General features: G+C 37.8%; 2 protein-coding genes across 2 annotated transcripts; one reads left to right on the forward strand and one right to left on the reverse strand.

Annotated features, from left to right (window-relative positions):
- The first annotated feature begins 5,311 nt into the window (after nucleotides 1-5,311).
- LOC110465926 lies at nucleotides 5,312-10,980 on the forward strand. Its single transcript, XM_021522104.1, has 4 exons — nucleotides 5,312-5,390; nucleotides 5,482-5,739; nucleotides 5,843-5,908; nucleotides 10,852-10,980. The coding sequence occupies exons 2-4, from the start codon at nucleotides 5,485-5,487 to the stop codon at nucleotides 10,978-10,980; spliced, it is 450 nt and encodes a 149-aa protein (XP_021377779.1). The 5' UTR covers nucleotides 5,312-5,390; nucleotides 5,482-5,484.
- Nucleotides 10,981-17,390: 6,410 nt separating this feature from the next.
- LOC110465927 lies at nucleotides 17,391-18,146 on the reverse strand. The gene has a single exon (XM_021522105.1). The coding sequence runs from the start codon at nucleotides 18,144-18,146 to the stop codon at nucleotides 17,391-17,393; it is 756 nt and encodes a 251-aa protein (XP_021377780.1).
- Nucleotides 18,147-20,935: the final 2,789 nt, after the last annotated feature.

The following is a 20,935-nucleotide window of genomic DNA, read 5'->3' on the forward strand; positions in this document are numbered from 1 at the left end:
ATTTGGCTGCCATGGCCGCTATTTTGCTACTAAGTTCTAATAGGCCGATCTCACTTAAAATTGGTCTAGGAATGATCAGCTCATGGTCCTGACAAAGTTAAGTTAACATTATACTATTTTTTACTCAAATTGGTACATATTTCAACAACAAAAATAAATACTGTAGACTCAGGTGACCGTTTAGGCCCATGGGCCTCTTGTTCCATCTCTTTACCTGTCTCTGATTAACGCTCAGCAAATTAGGAGTGGGACGACTGGTTCGCCCGTTGTCAGTATAATGTGACCGGGTGGGGCATCCTGCTGGGTGTCTTCAGCAGAATGTTTCAGTGAGGTAGCACTATAAAGTCGGCATCAGTTTCGCGCTATCACAAGGAGACAAACACGAACATATCGCAGCCTCCCAATATACACACACATACACTACACGCATGCATCTTGCACCCAGGGGAGGCCGTCCTTAAATGACCTTAGCTGTTAATAGGACGTTAAACAAAATCAAACAAACAAACAAACAAATCTTCTCTTAACAGCTTCACGCCTTTACTTTACTCTCATCGATTGAAAATAATTTCATAATGCAGTTGCTAGAATACTATATGTTAATGATATATTTGCATATAGATTGATTTGATTATTAAGCAAAATTGAAGTTGTAATAGCCAGAAGTTGCTGGTAGTGTATACCATGGTAAGTCAGGGGTTATATTAAAACAATTGGACTAACTCCTTTCATTCCTACAGAAGAAGGATTTTAAAGAATTCGCTGTTTTCCATATTGGGCCCCGCCCCTCAGCACCCAGGGGGCCAGACCCACAGTTTATACAAAATTAGTTCCCGTTCAGACAAGGATATGTCAGACCAAATATGGAACAAATCCTTTCATTATTACACAAGAAGAGGGCCCTTGGGGTACCAGGCCCACGGTTTATATAAAATTGGTTCCCAGTCACACAAGGATGCTTCAGACCAAAAATGGAGTAGTAGTTAAGGAAGAGTTGTCAAGACAACGATGTTCAAAAAGGGCCATAACTCCTTAAAAGGGTTGAAATGAAAAAAATACTACCCTGATACACAAACTTTGATGCACAAGTTTTGTTCAGAATTTTAATTACTATGCTATCGAGTCCAATTCAAACAGGTTATATTCAAAACGTAACAAGTTTTTGTTCAGACTTTTAATTTCTACGCTATCCTTATCACTATGCTATCAAAGTCAAATTCAAAAAGGTTACATTCAAAACGTAACAAGTTTTTGTTTCAGACTTTTAATTTCTATGCTATTAGAGTCCGATCCAAAATGGTTACATTCAATACATAACAAGTTTGTATTTAGACTTTTAATTACTTTGCTATTTTAATAACTATGCTATCAAAGTCAAATCCAAAAAGGTTACATTCAAAACGTAACAAGTTTTTGTTTAAAATGATTCTGTAGATAGGAATTTCATACACAGCACACTTTCATTAATCATTTTCAAAATAACATTCGCCTGTGATTTTTTTCAATCACTTTGTTAGGATATCGCTGTCACTCAACCTGGTGTTATGCAAGGAGGTCCACTATGGTTATCAGTAGTGGTTATGAATAATTATTTATGCAGTCATTGATCATTTTTATGAATAATTATTTATGCAGTCATTGATCATTTTTATGTATCTACATATGGAAAAGAAATCGAAGTGGGGGGAAAATGTTGACCCAACCTTTGGTTATAATCCATTCCGTACTTTATGACTAGTAGCGATTTAAAGGACTTACCTCTATTCCCCAATTGGTCCCCGCCCCTCTAGGCACAATTTATACAAAATCTGTTCCCCTTCCAACCCAAGGATGTTTCTGACCAAATTTGGTTAAAATCCATTCAGCACCTAATGCGAGTAGCGATTTAAAGGATTTATCTATATTTCCCCTATTGAGCACCGCCCCTCTGACTCCTAGGGGCACACTTTATGCAAAATATGTTACCCTTTCCCCAAGGATGTTTCTGACCAAATTTGGATAAAATTAATTCAGTACTTTATGACTAGTACCGATTTGAAGCATAAGTTGACGGACGCCGCGCCATGACATAAGCCAGAGAGCTAAAAATAACTTACCTTTCTCTTCTGAACNAAGGTGGGTTAAAAGACATCAGAGTCTATAAAATAGACCGATGTCTTTCAAATAGTTAAATAATGCCTTCGAATCCACGGAACTGAAAAGTGTTTTCATATCCGGGACTCGGAAGTAGTTATCACGAATGTGTTTAAAATCGGAACATTCTATTAAAAAATGCTCCACTGTAAATGGAGTGTCACATGCGTGGCATGAAGGTATATCTTCTCGTTTTAAAAGGTACGAATGAGTAGGATATGTGTGCCCAGTGCGGAGCCGAGCGAGGACAACTTCCTCTCTACGATCTTTCCGACTGGGAATAGATGTTTTAAGTTTCGGTTGTATCTTAAAAAGTTTGTTGTTGGTCTCCAGAGACCAGCGTTTCTGCCATTCATTTCATTCAAAAGATGGAGGCGCCGTCTGGTAGTCGGACTGAAGTGCAAGTATTGGCAGTACAGCAGGCTGCTGCCACTTTCTCACCTTCTTTGGAGCCATCGGTGTAAAGTTGTGTATGAGAAGGGTAATTCGAAATGCATTCCCGAAAGGAGGATTTGTGTTCTTCGGGCATAACACTTGATTTCCCTTGCTCTATAAAGTTAAAATCAGGGGTTTGAATGGTCGACGGAGGAACATCAGATATGTTAAATTCAGCTATGTCCGTCAATTTTATGTTGAGTTCTTGCAGGAAATTCAAAATTCGGATACCAAATGTTGGCAGAAGTTTTTGGTTTTGCGTAAATATGTTTTGGTATTTGGGGTTGAATACTCTTCTGAACAATACTTTCCGGACCCTGAAATAAAAGAAAAAGAAAATTAGTGATCGTTTTAATTGTTGTGACAAAGAAGATAGGGATAGAGCTAACTGTAGTATGACTGGAATGGCTGCTGCAACTTTTAACACTTCTTCACTTTGCACACGTCAATAGCTGCACACGCCTCTTATCTGACCACGCCTCATTTTTGCACACGTAACTTAAGGTGACACCGATGGAATGAAAAGAAGACAAGTACCTACCGAATAATCCAATGGACCAATTAATATGCAGTTTTATGAATTATAGAATTTCGTTTTTATTTTTCTTAGTATTATTATTGTATGTTTGGAAAAAATTCTACTCCAATAATGCTACATTTTATAAGTAACAATTATGGATCGGACATTTAAACGCGACTTTTTTCATTGAAACCCATGTTACCTTGGCTGAAAATGAATCCCCAACAACTCAAACAAAATCATTTGTAGAGAACTGGTTTTGTGAGAACAAATATCTAGTGGTTTGAAACGACATATCTCATTGCTAGAAATGTATCTCTAACGATATAGATTTTTATAAAAAATGATCAGGAAAAAAACAGTGGATCGGACTTTTTTTTAAAGTTTTAGGACAGGACTAAAATAGAGATAAGTAGCACAATTTTTTTTCTTCCTTAAATTGATTTTCCAAGAATGTTACCTGGAAGGACTTTTTTGAAATTGCGCCAAAACTACAAGTTCGAGACACTTCGGACAAAGTTCTGAAAACTTGTAATGGGGTCCCCCAAGTTTGTACAAAGTATTACGAACCTCGAGAAACAACCCTTTGAGCTGTGGCATCCGTTCAACTAATTTTCTAACTTTTTTTCTATGGGAAGTAGGATCTCCATATGTTGCATGCATGGGTATTTTAGCTATAAAAGAAGGTTAATTCAGGCCCTTTTGCAATCAAAATTATTATTTGCAGAACACCAGACCGAAGAGGAGGTGCCCTCTGTCGTTCTGTGGACAGATGGTCATAAACATAAAGCGTCACTTGACCACTGTCCACAGAATGACAGACGAGGTTGCATCGACGGAGATCTCAGTAGCGGGTCTGAGAAGACAGCCGTCTTCTAGACCCCGACGGGGATGTCCGCTCTGCCCTGTGGAGACTGTGCGCCTGGACCAACATCTGTCCAGGAAGCACAATCTCCACAGAGGCACAGCCGACTTCACCAGGGCATTGAGAAGGGGGAGAACGTGCGTTGCCGCCGACCCGGGATCTCCCAGCTTGCTGGAAAAGGCCCTCGGCGAGTATCAGTAAGTTTTTAAAAATAAAATATAATAACATAATGTAATTCTTTTCTTCTTGCTTATTGATGAACTAATTACTCTCATGTTGTTGTTTTTTTATTGCAGGAACTCCATCATGAGTCGTCGGTCAGGAAAGCCGCTGAAAGCGGAGACCGCAGCGGCCCATAGATCGGCCGTTCGCGTCTTCCTGGCCGACCTCGACAAGAACTCCGTCGAGAGGCTGGTCGAGGTGGGGGATCCCGGAGGAAAAGTTGACGACCTATTGAAGACGTAAGTAAAACCATGTTTAATTGAAGGCGCATTGCGTATTGCTTCCCCATTTCGGAAGCAGATCTTTATGCTAATCATACTTTGTTTTTCATTGCAGCCTTCAGCCGGAGAGTGTCAAGGTCTACTTGACATACCTTGCTGCTTTCTTAACGTTTCTCGGAGCGTCAAGCTCCTGGCTCTCCAAGCTTCGGATGACATCAGACGCTATGAAATCAAAGGCAGAAACAGTCAAGCAGATCTCCCGAAGCCTGGAGAGGGACATCCGGGAGAACGCCGTAAAGAGGTAAGTGGAATAATAATTGCTTATAAGAATGGCGAGTCATCCAGTCATTTCAGTCATCGTTGTTTAGTGATAATTTTCGTTTCTAAGTGGAGTAATAATTACTTATAATCATGGCGAATAATAGAGTTAATTTGAGTAATCATTGGTTAGTGATAATTTCGTTTCGTTTTAGGATGCAGGAAACGACAGAAGAGGTGACGGAGGGCATGCTGGGGGAGTACCTTCAGGGGTCCTGCCTCCAGTATGCCCAACGTGTCCTGCCGTCGGAGATGCTGACCAGCCGTCAGTCAGTTGAGGTGCGGGAGGCACCTATTGTAAACATACTCATAACAAATGGAAAGCGGGCTGGCGACCTTGCCAACCTTCTCAAAAGTGAGGTTGACAAGGCCGCCATTCCACAGGACGAAGATACTACAGAGCTTTAGGTAAGTTTTTTTCATTATTGTTAAAAAAATATAATAAAAAAGATATAAATAATATATGAATAAACAATAATACTAGTATAATTATCATCAAATCCTTGTTTCTCCACAGATATACAGACATAAGGAAGCCCGGTCCGGGAAGCCGTGTCCTTTGCTGCTGGACTCGAGGCTGCTTGGCTAACTAAAGAGCTATCGCCGCCTCGAGTCGATCAGCAAAGGCTCGGAATACATCTTGACAACAGAGAAGGGAACACAAATTTCATGTTCAGTAAGTATAACAGTTGTTTCGTGAACAAATTTCTAAAGACAGTTTTTGCATTGGGAGAATTATTTTATAATCAAGTTATTTCTTTTTACAGACAATGTCAAAGCTTGTGGAAAGAGAGTGGCTGAGGCATGCTAAAGCACTTGGCAGGCCTCTGCCACGTCTCACTGCGACCATGTGCAGGAAGATGGCGGTGACAGCCCTGAGAAACTCTGGCGGGGACCGGGAGGCCCAGAGGTCCCTGGCCAAACATATGGCTCATTTGCCGTCGACAGCCGACCGCTATTATGACAGGTGTTCCGACCGTCAGAACAGAGCGAAAGTCCTACAAACAGTGAAGGAGCGCTATATGGTAATATTTTTTTTAATTACCAAACATTTTATCTGAAAGTATATGTGCATATATGTATATATATGTATCGTTTCAAAATAATGTCTAATGTGTTTGGTTTCAGAAGAAAGCACAGGTGGTAGAGGAAGAGAAGAAGGAGGATGACGACGACAGCGATTCGGATATGATTGTGAGTAAAAAAAATATCCAACTCTTTGTTCGAATTGAGATTTCAATGTTTTAAAATGCATTTCTAAATATTTTCTTCGGATTGTTTTTCAGCCACCTTCTTCAGATTCCTCCCCGGAGCGTCAAGGTATTTTCATGCACGAATAAAATGTCCTTGAAAATCCTTAAAATTCTTGTTGTTTTCTCTAATTTTAAGAAAAAGAAACAAATGGTTCGTCGTCCGTCGTCAAATAATCTGAAGACTAGTTAAGGTAACAAATTGTGGAGCGGACTTTTTTTTTCCTGAACCATGTAAATTAATCGAAGTTGGACAAACATTTTTTTTATTTTTATATTTCATCCGGTATTTATTATAATTATATGATAAAAATAAGTAAAGAAAAGAAACAAATAATCTTCAGACAAACTAATTTACTTGACAGACTATTTTTAAGGTAACAATTGTGAACATCCGGTATTAATTATTATAATTATATGATTAAATTAGATATCATATTATTATATAATATATATATTATATAATTCAATATATATATATTTTTTAAATACTGACTTGCTGTCAATAAAAGAAGTAAATAATTATATTATAATTATAATAACTTATTTTATTATAAATACTGGAAGAAATAAAAAAAAATATATATAACTTATTTCTCACCTTATGGTAACATGTTCCATATCACAAGTAATAATATAGTGCATAGGACTTTTAATGAAAAACGTAACAAAAATGGAAAGGACTTTATTCGCCTATGGTAACGGTTCCTTTATGAAGTAACGGTTCCAGACCACAAAACCAAGCCTTTGGTAACATATTGGAGCAGACTATTTTGCGTTACGAATCCACTTTTTGGAATGGACTTTAATTACATTCAGTAACATACTCCACTTTGACATTCAATGTAACAAAAATGGAAAAGACTTTATTCACCTATGGTAACATACTCCACTTTTCCGTATGTAACCTGCTCCACGTAAAGTAACCGTTCCGTAACATGTTCCACGATTTCTTGATCAAGAAGTAACCGCTCCATGGAACCGTTACCAAAAAGGCCCAAAAACAGTCCTGATCATATTACTAGGTGGAATTTCTAATTTCTCTTTTATATATTAATCTAAAAAGCTTCTCAAATATGTCGGAACAAAATCTGCCTCGAACTATGTCTCGTTTTTCGGAAATTACCAAAAAGGTATAGGATCGGTACCGAAATGAGTGGATCAGAGTCACCATAGGTAAAAATCATCTTGAGAAAATTTCAGAAAAGAAAGAGAGCTTTTCTTTTTAGGATATGATCTTCTGATTCCTGAGCAACTTTTTCAGCAATCAGATTTGGAATAGGGATGAATGAAAAGAAATAACAAAAATGAATAGAAATGAAGTAGGATCAATACGAACCTCGGCATTTTTCTAGGGATTTCATGCTAAATTCTAAACATCGTGTGGGGTTAAATAAAGTACATTTAACCTCCTTTTAAAAGCCCATTTATGCAAAATTTGGAGCTACCTTCGACCATAGAAAAAAAGTTCGAAATTTGCAGTCGCGTAGCCTGTGGCTCACAGGATACTCGCAAGATGTCGGAAAAACTTTGTATGACTTTGATACAACTTTTTAGACACTTTTCAAAAGTCTCTCAGACGTCAGGTTTTCGGCTCAGAGGTAAAAAGTCCAATCCGCGTAACATCCGTGGATGATCATTTTCAAGGAAGTAATACGTTACACGTGGTTTCACTCTGTCTCAGATCTGTTCAAGTCTTCACTTTATGAACGTGTAACAACAACTTTGTTTAAAGGGGCTGGTCGGGGGGGAAAAATGTCATATTTGCTAAAATGGCATACACATGTTTAAAATACCTTCCTATGAAATATACCGATTCAAATTTTGCTGAAATTCACTCCCTAAAGGTAAAAATTACAATTATATTAAAGAAATCCTAAATCGTCACCTGACAGTATAAAACTCTCAATTGACCCAGATCAGTGATGTAATTTTACCGCATGCGCGTCATCAACAAGGCCAAATGTAAACATCGCGGCGAAAGGAAAAAGATGCATGCAAAAGTCATGAAAGGCACGAGGTATCAATACCGTTATATATAACAACAACATATAGGTAGGAATACTACACTTGCATCATACATGACCTTTGAAAACAATTATTTACGTATAGTATTGCTGTCTTGTCCACTAGTTGAGTCCGACATGGCACATGACGGCGTGCTATGGTTGTTATCTTCACTGCCTCACTTTTGAAACAACCACGTGACATATATAAATAGATCTGCGCTAAATTTACGCGAAGCTTCCCCGAGATTTCAGTGGTCAAAATTTGACATTGCAAGCAGAACTCGACCATCATATTGCCGTGGTATAACTTTTGGAAGGCCAGAGAACGCATTTAGACCCATTTATTTTGTATTTTTTCCCCGACCGGCCCCTTTAACAATAAAGAAACAGAAATATTCAATAACAAATTGTGTTGTGAATTTAAGCTTATAAAAATTATTAACAGTGAACAACGGTATTTAATATCATAATTACTATGAGAATCATAATTTCAAAGGATTTGGTAATTTATCTAGAAATGTACATAGAAACTAGATGACAATGAGCAGTGACTTAATTAGTAACGATTAATAGGTAGTGATCCGAGTAATCAGTTCCTCTAATACTGTGAGGACACTAGTCTCAAAGTATTAGCTGAGATAGCTATAACTATGACTAATGAGTAAATGACAATTATGTTTTTAAAAAAAGTGAGGTGTTGCCAAGCAAGGCACTAGGAAAACAAGAGGCCCAAGGGCCTTAGCGGTCACCTGAGTTATATCATAGGTACTGGTAACTTTATTTTATTGTTTAGATGTGATGTGGAAATCAGCATGTAAACTAAGTGAAATACAATACTTGTCATGTCATCAATGGATAAGAATTTGAAAATATTGGTAAATGTTCCCTTTGGGGCCCCGCCCTAGCCCCTGGGGATGGGGCAGGAATCCTAATTTTACAAAGTAAAACTCTCATTTACCCAAGATGATTCTGACTAAGTTTGAGCAATTTTCTGCTGAAAATGGATAAAATATATACCGAAAAGTGTTATTTCCCTATATAAACTATATTAAACGTTACCCCCTCCCCAAGGGAGAACGGATAGCTCGGGGTCCTGATATTTTCAATTTAAATAAAGCCCCTGATGATCTTTCTTTCCACGTAAAGAAAATCACTGTAGTACCTCTGAGTCTGGAGAAGAAGATTTTTGAAATATTGAATAATTTTCCCTTTGGGGCCCCGCCCTGGCCCCAGGGGTTGGGGTAGGAATCCCAATTTTACAATTTTGAAGCCTCATCTACCAAGGATGATTCTGACCAAGTTTGAAAAAAATCCATCCACTGGTTCTTGAGAAGAAGTTGAAAATGTAAAATTTTACGCACGACGGACGACGGACGACGACGGACGAAAAGCGATTAGGATAGGTCACTTGAGCAAAGCTCAGGTGACCTAATAAAAGGTTGTTAGAAGTAGGAAAAAAACAAAGATCCCAAATATTGCAATAGCTCTAATTCGGGTTATAAGAAACTCATGTGTGGAGGTAGAAAAGAGTACCAATGGAAACGAAAATTGAGGCATGTAAACTTCCGGTTTACGCCGACATTCCTCAACATTCACAACTTTTTCAACTTGCGATACAAATATTTTTACCGAGATGGATTTTGAAGGATTTCAGGTGCAATTTTTGAAACATTATTTGCAAGAGAGGGGTAAAACATGCACTTTGTACCGTAAAAACGATTTAGGGACATGTGATGACTACGACGACATGGACGTCCTGAGACGTACTGTTGATTCAACTGTATTGGATGACGTCAGTATGGTCAAGTCCTGGATGGCTGATCTGACTTCTGCCCCTAATGTGGAGTACTGTAATATCATCATATATTTCATAAACGTATGCGGTTGGTCTGAATCGAGGTTGAAAAATTACAAGAACGATAATGGTTACAAACTCTACATGGACCATTATATCAAAGACTATGCCTCGGCATCATTTCAAATAGTGACTCGCATTTATACGTTAAGGCGTCGTGTATCCCTGAGACCAGACAAAACGCCACTCCGTATTTTACGTGGTTTTTCCTACAGAAGGATGGACATGTGCAATCTGGGAGTTGCATCTGTGTTGCGTAAGTTTCCAAAATTTAAAGTCGAATGTGATATGACTATGAGCCAATCGAATTAAAAAATATATAAATAAAATGTATATAAGTAACCAGAATGAGTGTATTTGTTTCTTACAACCCCCAATAATATTGTTTACATTTAATGCAAATACAGTCGAACCTCGATATATTGAAGTTACTTAGGTCATGAAAAAACTACGAGATACCCTTAGTATTAGAATTTTTACTGTCAGAACTGATTTTACATTAGAGTTAAGCAGGGTATTTGAGTGTTTGTCCAAGAGGCAGGTCGAGAAACTTTGACAAATTGTAGATACTGTGAAAGGTAATATTGATGCTACAAGATTGTTAGTGTCAAAAGTGATTTCAACACATTCTGATGTGAAAACAGTGCAGAGGACTGAAGAAATGACAAGGGGTCAAGCTGATAATCTTGACTGGTTTGCTTACAGGACAGGTCGTGTGACATATTTCCATATTTTCTTCAGTGTTACACTTTCGATTCAATGAGAATGTTACATGTTCACAATGTCCAGTTATGTCCTCGGGTCAGGTGCCCCAGAAAATCTGAAGTTTGGCAAAGCCCATGAAACCTATTGCTCGATCACTACTCTACATAGAATCATCTAATCATAAGAAGTCAACCTATACAAAGAAGTGGTTTCTTTGCTGATGCTGATCATCCATTTATGGGTGCCTCACCTGGTGGTCTGGTTTGCTGTTAGTGTTGTGAGAAAGGGTTGTTGGGTCAAATGTTCTTATACCTTCAGAGATTTAACACCACCAATATAGAGGTGTCACGATTCGTCGCGATGCAAAATGTGTCCTTACATACCAGACTGATGACAGAATCACTCACGTCAGAGCATTTTGCTGAAGTGTTAAAGAAGTGTTGTTGAATGGGACTAGCAGAGATACAATGAAGCTCCAAGTGTAACTACAGACAACGCTAGTAATATTGTCAAAGGTGTGAAAGAAGCAGGGTTATCACCAAACATCAGATGCATGGCCCTTACAATCAAACTTGCCACTCAGCGAGGCCTTCAAGTCAATTAGCTTTTAGTAAGTTTCTTTCATCGTAGCACAACAGCTACGGCTATATTGAAAACTAGGTAAACGATTCTTGAATTACCAAAGAACAAACTACTGCTCGATGTTCCAACGAGATCCTCTTGGACTGGTGGAGGATGAATGAGTCAAAATATCCTTTGCTGGCTACCTTGGCCAGGAAATACATGTGTATTCCGGCGACTGAACGAGTGAAAGAATATTCTCCACTGCAGGAGATTTGGTTTCTGCCCAGAGGTCATGACTATCCTCGGATTAAGTTTATCATCTGATCTTCCTGAACAAAATCTGCGACTCCATTGAACTGATCAATGAACTATTGTTTTTCTTTTGGTTCATACGTTAGTTGACAACTAATAGTTGTTACAAAAACTGGTCATGTTAATTCTAGGCAGTGAGACACAGAGAAAGTGACTCACAAGTCAATAAATCACAAACTACTGATATCAGTTGTTGCACTTGTTTATTAGCTCACCTGGTCCGAAGGACCAAGGTGAGCTTATGCCATACCGTTGCGTCCGTCGACCGTTCGTCCGTTCGTCAAGAATTTCTTTAAACGACTTCTTCTTCTTAACCACTGATTGGAATTCAACTAAATTTGACTGGAAGCACACCTAGGTGATGGGGATTCAAAAAATTGTACAAATGGTGGGGCTGACCCCCAAGGGGGCTGAGGGGCGGGGCCAAAAGGGGTCAATTTGGCTGTATTGCTTTAAACGACTTCTTCTCTGGAACTAACAAGTGGATATAAACCATATTTGATTGGAAGCATCCCTAGGTGGTGGGGATTCAAAATTGTACAAATGATGGGGCTGACCCCCCAGGGGGCTTAGGGGCGGGGCAAAAAGGGGGCAATTTGGCTGTATTGCTTTGAACGACTTCTTTGTTTGTTTGTTTGTTTGATTTTGTTTAACGTCCTATTAACAGCTATGGTCATTTAAGGACGGCCTCCCCTGTGTGCAAGATGCATGCGTGTAGTGTATGGTGTGTATTTTGGGAGGCTGCGATATGTTCGTGTTATCTCCTTGTGATAGCGCGGAACTGATGCCGACTTTATAGTGCTACCTCACTGAAACATACTGCCGAAGACACCCAGCAGGACGCCCAACCCGGTCACATTATACTGACAACGGGCGAACCAGTCGTCCTTGGTACATCCAGATTCAGGGACAGAGGGGGGGGGGGGTGTAAGCTTAAATGGTGTGACTTTGTATTCGACACAAAGAAGGCTTTTGCTGTGGAAAAAAAATATTTTGACCCAGAGGTTTATGAACATATTATTGAAAAATCTAAAAGATTTTGGGACAAATATGCTACTAAGGCATTGTTGCAATGATTATTTCTGGTGATGCAGTGATTGCTATGACTGGGATCCACAATCAGAGGTGCATAAATTGATATTTGATTGATGCCCCAAAAATTGAATACTGAGTTTGCAATTTCTTCAAAAAATTCCAAAAAAGTTCAAGAGAGTAACTTGTATCACAAGTAAAAATGAATATAGATGCATATTTCAGGACATATGTATAGAGAAATGTTTATGGCATGTATCGTTGTACATTGTATGTCTAGAAAATCTCGTGCAATTCTGTATTTATTGTCAGTTAAAACTGAACAAAGCTTGCTTTAGAAAATTGATATAAAAATTACTGAACTTTTATGGTAAGTTTTGTGTTGAACAATTGAACTCATTATTGATCTTAAATTCATGTATTGAGTTCTAGTTTTCTACTAGTCCACTAATCTTAACCTTTGACTCAAACAGGTAGGTGGACTTATTACAAGGTAATTAAAATAATTTTGTTGATATTTCTTATGAAGCTGTACTAAAAGTGGATGGGCTTATTTATACTAATCATTTGCTTATTGCCAGAGAAGTACATGCAGTAATACATACTTGTATAATTATGTAAAGGTAATGCAGAACAGCTAAATGAAACAAAAATAATGACAAAGACATATTCAAAATTTTCATTGTTCAAATGAAATTCATAAGCTAGTTGATTTATGAATTATTATAACATATCATACCATAATGAATTCATGGTACTGGTATCATTGTATTTGTTGTATTGAAATGATTACCAGGTATCTTATAGATCATAAGAAGTTTCACAGCTTCTTATTTTGTACAATATATACACGAGCTAAGCTTAAAAAAGTCTGTTTAGAATGTTGGCTGTGGGGGGGAAAAAATGTTTATGTTAACACATGTATGATATTGTACATCTTTAAAAAAAAATACAGGAAATGCATGTACCTTTAACTTGCAGGTCAAACATATGTTGTGTAAAAGGAAAATGATGTACAATATAATTATTTAACATCAAATATTGAAGCAAATTGAAATATTGATTAATGATTGATTCCTGGATAGGTATGACTGACTGCATGATGACAGTAATCACTTTCTCACTAATGGTCTCTGAAGATTACACCGAAATGCACAGACCTTCAGCATCTGGTTTGCTACTGGCTTGCAACTTAAGGGCATTGTGTTTGATAAACTATGAAAAAAATGTAGTCGCTCAATAGCTGTTTCCACATGGATTCTAAGTTTGGCTATATTTCGTGTTTTCTTTATTTCATAAGCATTGAGACGTTCTCGTTTACCCCATGAACATTTTAGAGTGAAAAATGGAATATTCCAATTTGCATGAATTTCCAATAATAATCCCTTATCAAAAAACCTGTCTGCCATAACCTCATCTCCAGGTTTAATATTATCTAAAAACCCACAAAATTAATACAAACAGATGAAGTAATGCGTATTAGAGCTTTGAAAGTGTTCCTTTGTTTGTATGAAATATATGTCAAACTTTGAGCTGATGGTGATCTTGGCTTTTCAATAAAGATTTCTGTACAATCAATGATTCATGTTGTCTTTGGAAAAAGCACGTGGAAACATCTTGGCAAGACTTTTTTCACTTTTCTTTTGGAAGAAGGCCACTTCAATAACGGAGTGAAAATAATAAACATAAAGTTAATCCATGTGTGTAAATTTGAGAAACTCTGTTTTGCAATTCCGAAAATATCAGCAATGGCAAAGGAAGCTTTATCAAAGTAAGAATGAACTCTTGAAACCGAGACAGCTTTCTTTTTGGGCCACTCTTCTGCTTTTGTGAATCCTATCGGTAGCAGGGCATCCCTTTAGTACCTCCATGGCCGGACCAGTATTTCAGTGTAGGAGAATTTCTATTTAATATTCCTATGACAAATTTAAAAAATACACAAATTTAGATTGAAATATAATAATAATAATAAAAATCGGATTTACAATAGATTGTTAAGCTGGTCTGGAGCTCAATCTGTAAAATTATCACTATTAGTACCCTAAAAGTCAGTGTAAAACTACTGTGTAAGCTAAAAAAAAAAGTTGCCAACTTATGTATTAATTGAGGTCTATAGATAATCAGAAGTTTTTAACTTTGTATGTATTTACATTATCATACCCAGTATTTGTTCTTGATTTACTGTACACCTATTTGAATATTGAAAATGCTATACTTCTGAAAAGATTCATATAAGGATCCACGCATTACCATACAAGGTATTGTAACGTTGTGGATTGTGTTTCTTCTCCTTGTGTAAATGTAATATATTTGATCAAAGGTATATTCTGGTTACTCCATCTTGGATCCGTCTGGTCCTGGCTCCTAGCTCCTTTGGTTGTTCTGATAACTACTCTACTTCAACAACAACTCAAGACAGAAATACAATTCAACTTTGATATTTATTCAAATCACAACTTCATAACTACAAACACTGTACACAATGGCATCTTTAGTTAATATATAATAGAAATTGAGAATAACGACGGAGTGCCGTTATAAATAAAAGTGATGAGTAAGTATCCTTAATGATACTTATAGAATAGTAAGGGCTAATAGAATAGTAAGGGCTAAGTATCCTTAATATATTGTAACAACTTCGGACGTGGATGTACCGAAGTAGGTCTTAATATTGGAAAAAGTTTTATCTAAGACCTTTCATAAAAAAAGGAACATTAATTTATGTCTAAGTAAACTATACTTGTCCAAAATAGCTAAGTATCACCCGTGGTTAGGCGGACTTTTTGGTGTAATTATTGGCGTATCATAACATAAGGTCATTAAGGAGACTTGTATCTATGTGTATTGTATTGGAGAGGAAGTTGTCCTCGCGCGACTTCGTACTGAGCACACATATCCCACTCATTCGTACCTTTTAAAACGAGAAGATCCACCTTCATGCCACGCATTTGACACTCCATTTACAGTGGAACATGTTTTAATAGAAGGTTCCGATTTTAAACACATTCGCGATAACTACTTTCGAGTCACGGAATTGAAAACTCTTTTCAGTTCCGTGGACTCGAAGGCATTATTTAGCTATTTGAAAGACGTCGATCTTTTCTACAGACTCTGACGTTTTCTAGCCCACCTTACCCTTGTTGACGTTAAGTATATCACATAGTCCACATCATCTATTCGTTATCTCTTTTATTATTTTAACCCCTTTTTATTTTAATGATCTACACATACAATGTGAATGCTTTTAAAATAAACCTTTTTATCTGATTTTATCTTCGCTACTCACATGTTTGTTAAAAAAAACAAAAAAAAAACATGGCCCTAAATGACCACAGCCGTCGATGGGCCGTTAAACATAAACAAACAAACAAACAAACAAAAGTATTGGAGACGGGAGACGGCAGGCCTACTTAGTCACTACGGCAGTAGTTACCTCCATGGTCCTGGTGTTTAGCTGGACTCTGGTAATAAGCTTGGTTGCTTGGAATGTGTAGGAGGGTAGGAAAGCCTGGCCGCTTGGTTAGAAGATCATGGGCGAACTCCGTTGAATCTGCCGCGGGATCCAACTTTTATACCCTTCTCGAAAACTTCTGACCAATCAGAATTTAGTATACTCGGGTCTATCGGCACTAAACACTTTAACTAAATAACTCGATAAAGTCCGAGAGTTCCGAACGCACATCTGCAATGCCGGATGAGTCGTCTGTTTGACAGGCTTCGCATAGCATAAACATGGATTACAACCAAAATACAACAAATCATGAGTTACAACATATCAACCTATAAAGAGAATGTTATCAACATACTAGGCTGTTGTATCTACGAGTCGGTTAGTGATTATTTCAGCCGCACGGAACAGAAACATGCTTTGTTTGTTTGTTTGTTTGATTTTGTTTAACGTCCTATTAACAGCTAAGGTCATTTAAGGACGGCCTCCCCTGTGTGCAAGATGCATGCGTGTAGTGTATGTGTGTGTTTTTTGGGAGGCTACGATATGTTCGTGTTTATCTCCTTGTGATAGCGCGGAACTGATGCCGATTTTATAGTGCTACCTCACTGACAACGGGCGAACCAGTCGTCCCACTCCTAATTTGCCGAGCGTTAAGCAGGAGTAGAAACTACCATTGTTAAAGACTTTGGTATGTCTCGGCCGGGGGACAGAACCCAAAGCCTTCCTCACAGGGGCGAACGCTCAACAAATGGCCAAAATTGAGGCATTGTCAAGGGAGACATTAGGAAGAATAAAGATATTTCGAAAGGAGAGAAGAGATAAGGTCCCAAATTTAGGCGGCTCTTACGATCATGCAATTGGGGGCAGCAGGTACAATTCTTACGCCCTACCTGCAGGGACAACAGAAACATGCAAGTCCATGTGAGAGCATGATTCTAAATATAGCGCACGACTGACGTAAACACATCACCGACTCGATGATTCTAAACTTGTAAACACGAACTGTTTTCAATCGAGACAAAATTAAATGGTATCATAATTAGATAACTTGTAACTAAAAGACATTTACTATACAGTTTGATTATGATAATAAATGTAGTAGACAAATAACGAAGTTATTTATCAATACACAGACTATAGCAGGTAGGCAAAAGTAAAGTCGTTACTATGCCCCCTACTTAGTCGGATTTGGTCTCCAAATTGGTTGATAGGATAAGCATAAAATATTTGTAAACAAGGTTACCGTTCGAACTCATAATCTAGCTGGTAAATTAACTCATCAATAGCATAACACTTTTCTCCTAAGTTAACATACTTACTCAAAATATATTTTGTAATCAATTTTAACATGCATATGTGGAATTATACAACCATAGTGTCACTGAAAGTTCACAAAGTCTTTTGGTCCAATACCGAAAATGTTCAAGTGTCCATTGTGAATGGGGCGCGTCCCGCGTTCTTTTCACACGCGAAATAAGTACCACTGTAGTAATTGAGTTTATAAATATCTCCGGTTATGGATCCCAAGGCCGGGTCCAATGACGGTTACCTGGTGGATCTTTTCTAACAAGGTGGCCTGTAATCCTTCAAGCTTAAAGAACTCGGCCTCATAAAAAAGTTCGTACAAATACCGTCGCTCACATGGTAGTGTCCTTAGATCAGATTGCAAAGAGTTTCTTAGGTAGTTTAATAATATCCTGAAATGGGAAAAATACGTGTCTGGGTTTGTCTGGTAGGCGGAAAATTCACTACCTAGCACGAATACCTCCTGGAAGAGACCTTTAGGGTCCTTCATCAGGGTGTCCTTGAAGGTTTCAAATAGTCTGCCTCCAACGTTTAATACTCTCTCCTCCTGAATCCTTTGAAGGGCCTGTTGTGATGTTACGTCAGTATGTATGGATGGTTTTGGCACAGTAGAAGGTCTGGGCACTTGGCTAGTAGTGGATGGTATCACTGTGGGTACCTCGGTTGTAGTGGATTTCTTCTTTACTGGTGCCTTCACTACTTTGGTAAGTTTAGTTTTTCTAATAGTTGCAACACTCGTTTTCTTAAGGATCTTGGGGGGAGAGACTTGAGGAGTCTCCTCGTCGCTGCTGGATGAGGAGGAGGAAGACGAAGATGAGGAGCTGATGATTGCCTTACTGGTGTAAGCCTTCCGTTTCTTGGTAACCTTAACAACCCGTTGGTCTCTTCTCCTCGTACACCACCCAAAGGACTGACAAGCTCCAAGATAACTCGCCCTTGTCCTAGGCATTGGTAATCCCGATGCGGGAAACTCTTCTTACATCCCTGGCACTGGAAGGTGTATCCAGAGTGTGTTTCCTGGGCATGTCGCACAGCCTTGTATGATTTCAGGAAGGTTTCACTACATATCTTGCATGAGTATTCCTGTAATACAATAAAAAGGTGTCTTGTACCATTGTTGTCATCCATTCCATTAACATTCCATCTGCTTTATTTTTCAGAAGCTGGTTTGTGCCATGAAGGTCCGTGACTTCCCTGATAAGGTTTCAGCCGGTCATGGTGTACCACTTTTGGTTTGGACTTGGGTTAGTTCTGTACACTACATCATTCAATTTTCCCGTCACTACATAGGGACCTACCCAAGGAAAAGCCAGTTTGGAGATAGTGTGGGGTCTACATTTGGGGGAATAAAGCCATTCCACATCACCTACAATGTACGCGTTCTCCACTACTTTATGGTCAAAGTACCTCTTTTGTGTGTTACTAGATTTTGACAGGTGTTGCCGGGCAACGTCTTGGATGGACAGTAACTGGTCTTGTAAGTGTTAGCCATAGTACGGTTCACATAACTTTAAAACATGCGTAATATAATAAAGTGTTTTGGTATGATACAAAAACAGAAAATGTATCGTCTTTTACCATAATAAACATTGATAATCAAATCTTCAAGATTATGTAAAACTGGGCATTGATCATGTTTGGCATGCTAATAAAGTACTTTACCGGTTTTTTATATTGCATAAAAATGATTCAGTAGACAAAATACAATTATGGAAAGTTTTTAAATAAGTTTAAAATATAGACTACCACTGTAACTATATATAGGCAAGTTCACAATGTTGATTATATTTTAAATTTTGTGAAAATGGTGCATGTTTTTCTAAATAAAAGTATCACTACGCTTACTTCATATATACCAATATGGCATATTTAGTATCAAAATAACAGTAATTTTATACACTGTACACTATGATAATTCATTCGCAAAATAGCATTCGCCTGTGACATTTATCTATCAACCTGGTGTTATGCAAGGAGGTCCACTACGGTTTTCAGTAGTAATTATGAATAATCATTTATCTACATATGGCAAAAGAATAAAAGAAATCAAAGTGGGGGCCAAATGTTGACCCCACCTTTATAGGGAATGATATGAGTCAATAGTCCCTCTAGTCTCAGAGTATTAGCTAAACTATTATGACTATTAACTATCTCTATAATCTATGAAAAATAATCCGAATATTTATGGAAAATGATGCTTAATTATTTTCCTAACTTAACAATTTGCTTATTATGCCTTGAGGACCTATGAGATCTCCGGCGTCATAATGCCTGCCGATACCAGCGGTTCAAGCTAACGAAATGAGGAAGATGGTGGCCTTTTATAGACTTCGCGCCTCCATATGCCTCCAATTTCCATGTAAAGAAATATCGACTTTACTTTAGAGATTCGAGGAACTATGTTGTTTGTTAACGTAGTACACACTGCAAAATACATATATCCTTCTTATTGGCTCTCATGACTGTCTATATTCCTAAAATGATCATAAATCTCGTTACGAATATCGCTAATAGCAGACGGCAGCTCAGCACAATGCATTGAACGAGAAGTTGTAGCGAGGGTCTGTCCGACCAGACTCGGCGGATATCACATATTGTAGATTAAATAGATCGTGAGTACTCAAAATATGACTATGCTTAAACAGAAGCCTCCAAACTTTCTAGATTTTCTTTTATTTGCCACGAATGGTGTTACAGTTACCGATTTGAAATGCGAGTGCTGATGCTGTTTTATCAACAAAGATGGCGGCTGCAACAGGGTGCTCGTTTAACTCGCGTTGATTTTCAATTCATAAAAATGACTAATACCTTTACAGATGTTACGTACGCTTCACAATGGAAGCTAATAATCATAGCAACTTATAGTAACTATTTTTTCATGTGATATTCGGTGAATACTAAGACAAATATAGACATAGAAAGCTGTTGTTTACAACGTTACTGCAGAACATTGGAATGTACTATTTCTATCATCACTGTTAACTTTGCTACACTCCCCCCGACTTTCATGATTTGACGTCCTCTTCAAAAGGTAAGATTTGTGTAAATATACTGATATAGCAAATCAATTGTAAATATTGCCATAGTAGCGTAGCAAATATATTTGTATATCTGGTATTGTCTGATATGTCCTTTGTGTGTATCACATGGACCGATCGATTTTTGCAATATAATATATAAAAAACAAAACTTCTTTGTACATTTCTTTTTTTTCATTTCAGTTGTGTCGGACACTTAGTTGTGTCTGATACCAGTATCCGAATGGAAGCACCAACTTTTACAGTTTCCGAGTTGTGTCTGATACCAGTATCCGAATGGAAGCACTATTTAATGTATACATATATCCCTATTATTTTACCAACGACTAGTATAATAAGAACAACTGACAATAGGAGTTGGAAATAAAAAATGAACTACTATGATTGGTTAACTTTACATAATAAGAAATTATTGTTTTATTTTAAACCCTTGATGTATTCTGACACTATTGAAAGTCAAATTATCTCTAATGCTATGATACTCATGTTTCAGATTAAAAAAAATCATGCAAAAGAATCGCGTCCCGCAATATATGATACAAGTGTCTGTCCAGCCCTTCCAGTTTTCTGTCCAGTGATCCACATCTTTATACCACAACTAATTAACAGTGGTGAGGTATTACTTAATGATGTGACCGGAGTTTTAAGGTAACTCAACTACCTCTTTTTTTAACATCTCTTCTTTCAAAGAAGGGGGGGG

This window comes from Mizuhopecten yessoensis, unplaced genomic scaffold (genome assembly GCF_002113885.1).
Source record: "Mizuhopecten yessoensis strain PY_sf001 unplaced genomic scaffold, ASM211388v2 scaffold11107, whole genome shotgun sequence".
Taxonomy (NCBI): Eukaryota; Metazoa; Mollusca; class Bivalvia; order Pectinida; family Pectinidae; genus Mizuhopecten; species Mizuhopecten yessoensis.

Coding starts and splice junctions, on each gene's coding strand:
- LOC110465926 (XM_021522104.1), top strand. CDS start 5,485: ATGTCAAAGCTTGTGGAAAGAGAGTGGCTGAGGCATGCTAAAGCACTT. Junction 5,740..5,842: donor CAGTGAAGGAGCGCTATATG/GTAATATTTTTT, acceptor GTTTGGTTTCAG/AAGAAAGCACAGGTGGTAGA. Junction 5,909..10,851: donor ACAGCGATTCGGATATGATT/GTGAGTAAAAAA, acceptor TTATACCTTCAG/AGATTTAACACCACCAATAT.
- LOC110465927 (XM_021522105.1), bottom strand. CDS start 18,146: ATGCCTAGGACAAGGGCGAGTTATCTTGGAGCTTGTCAGTCCTTTGGG.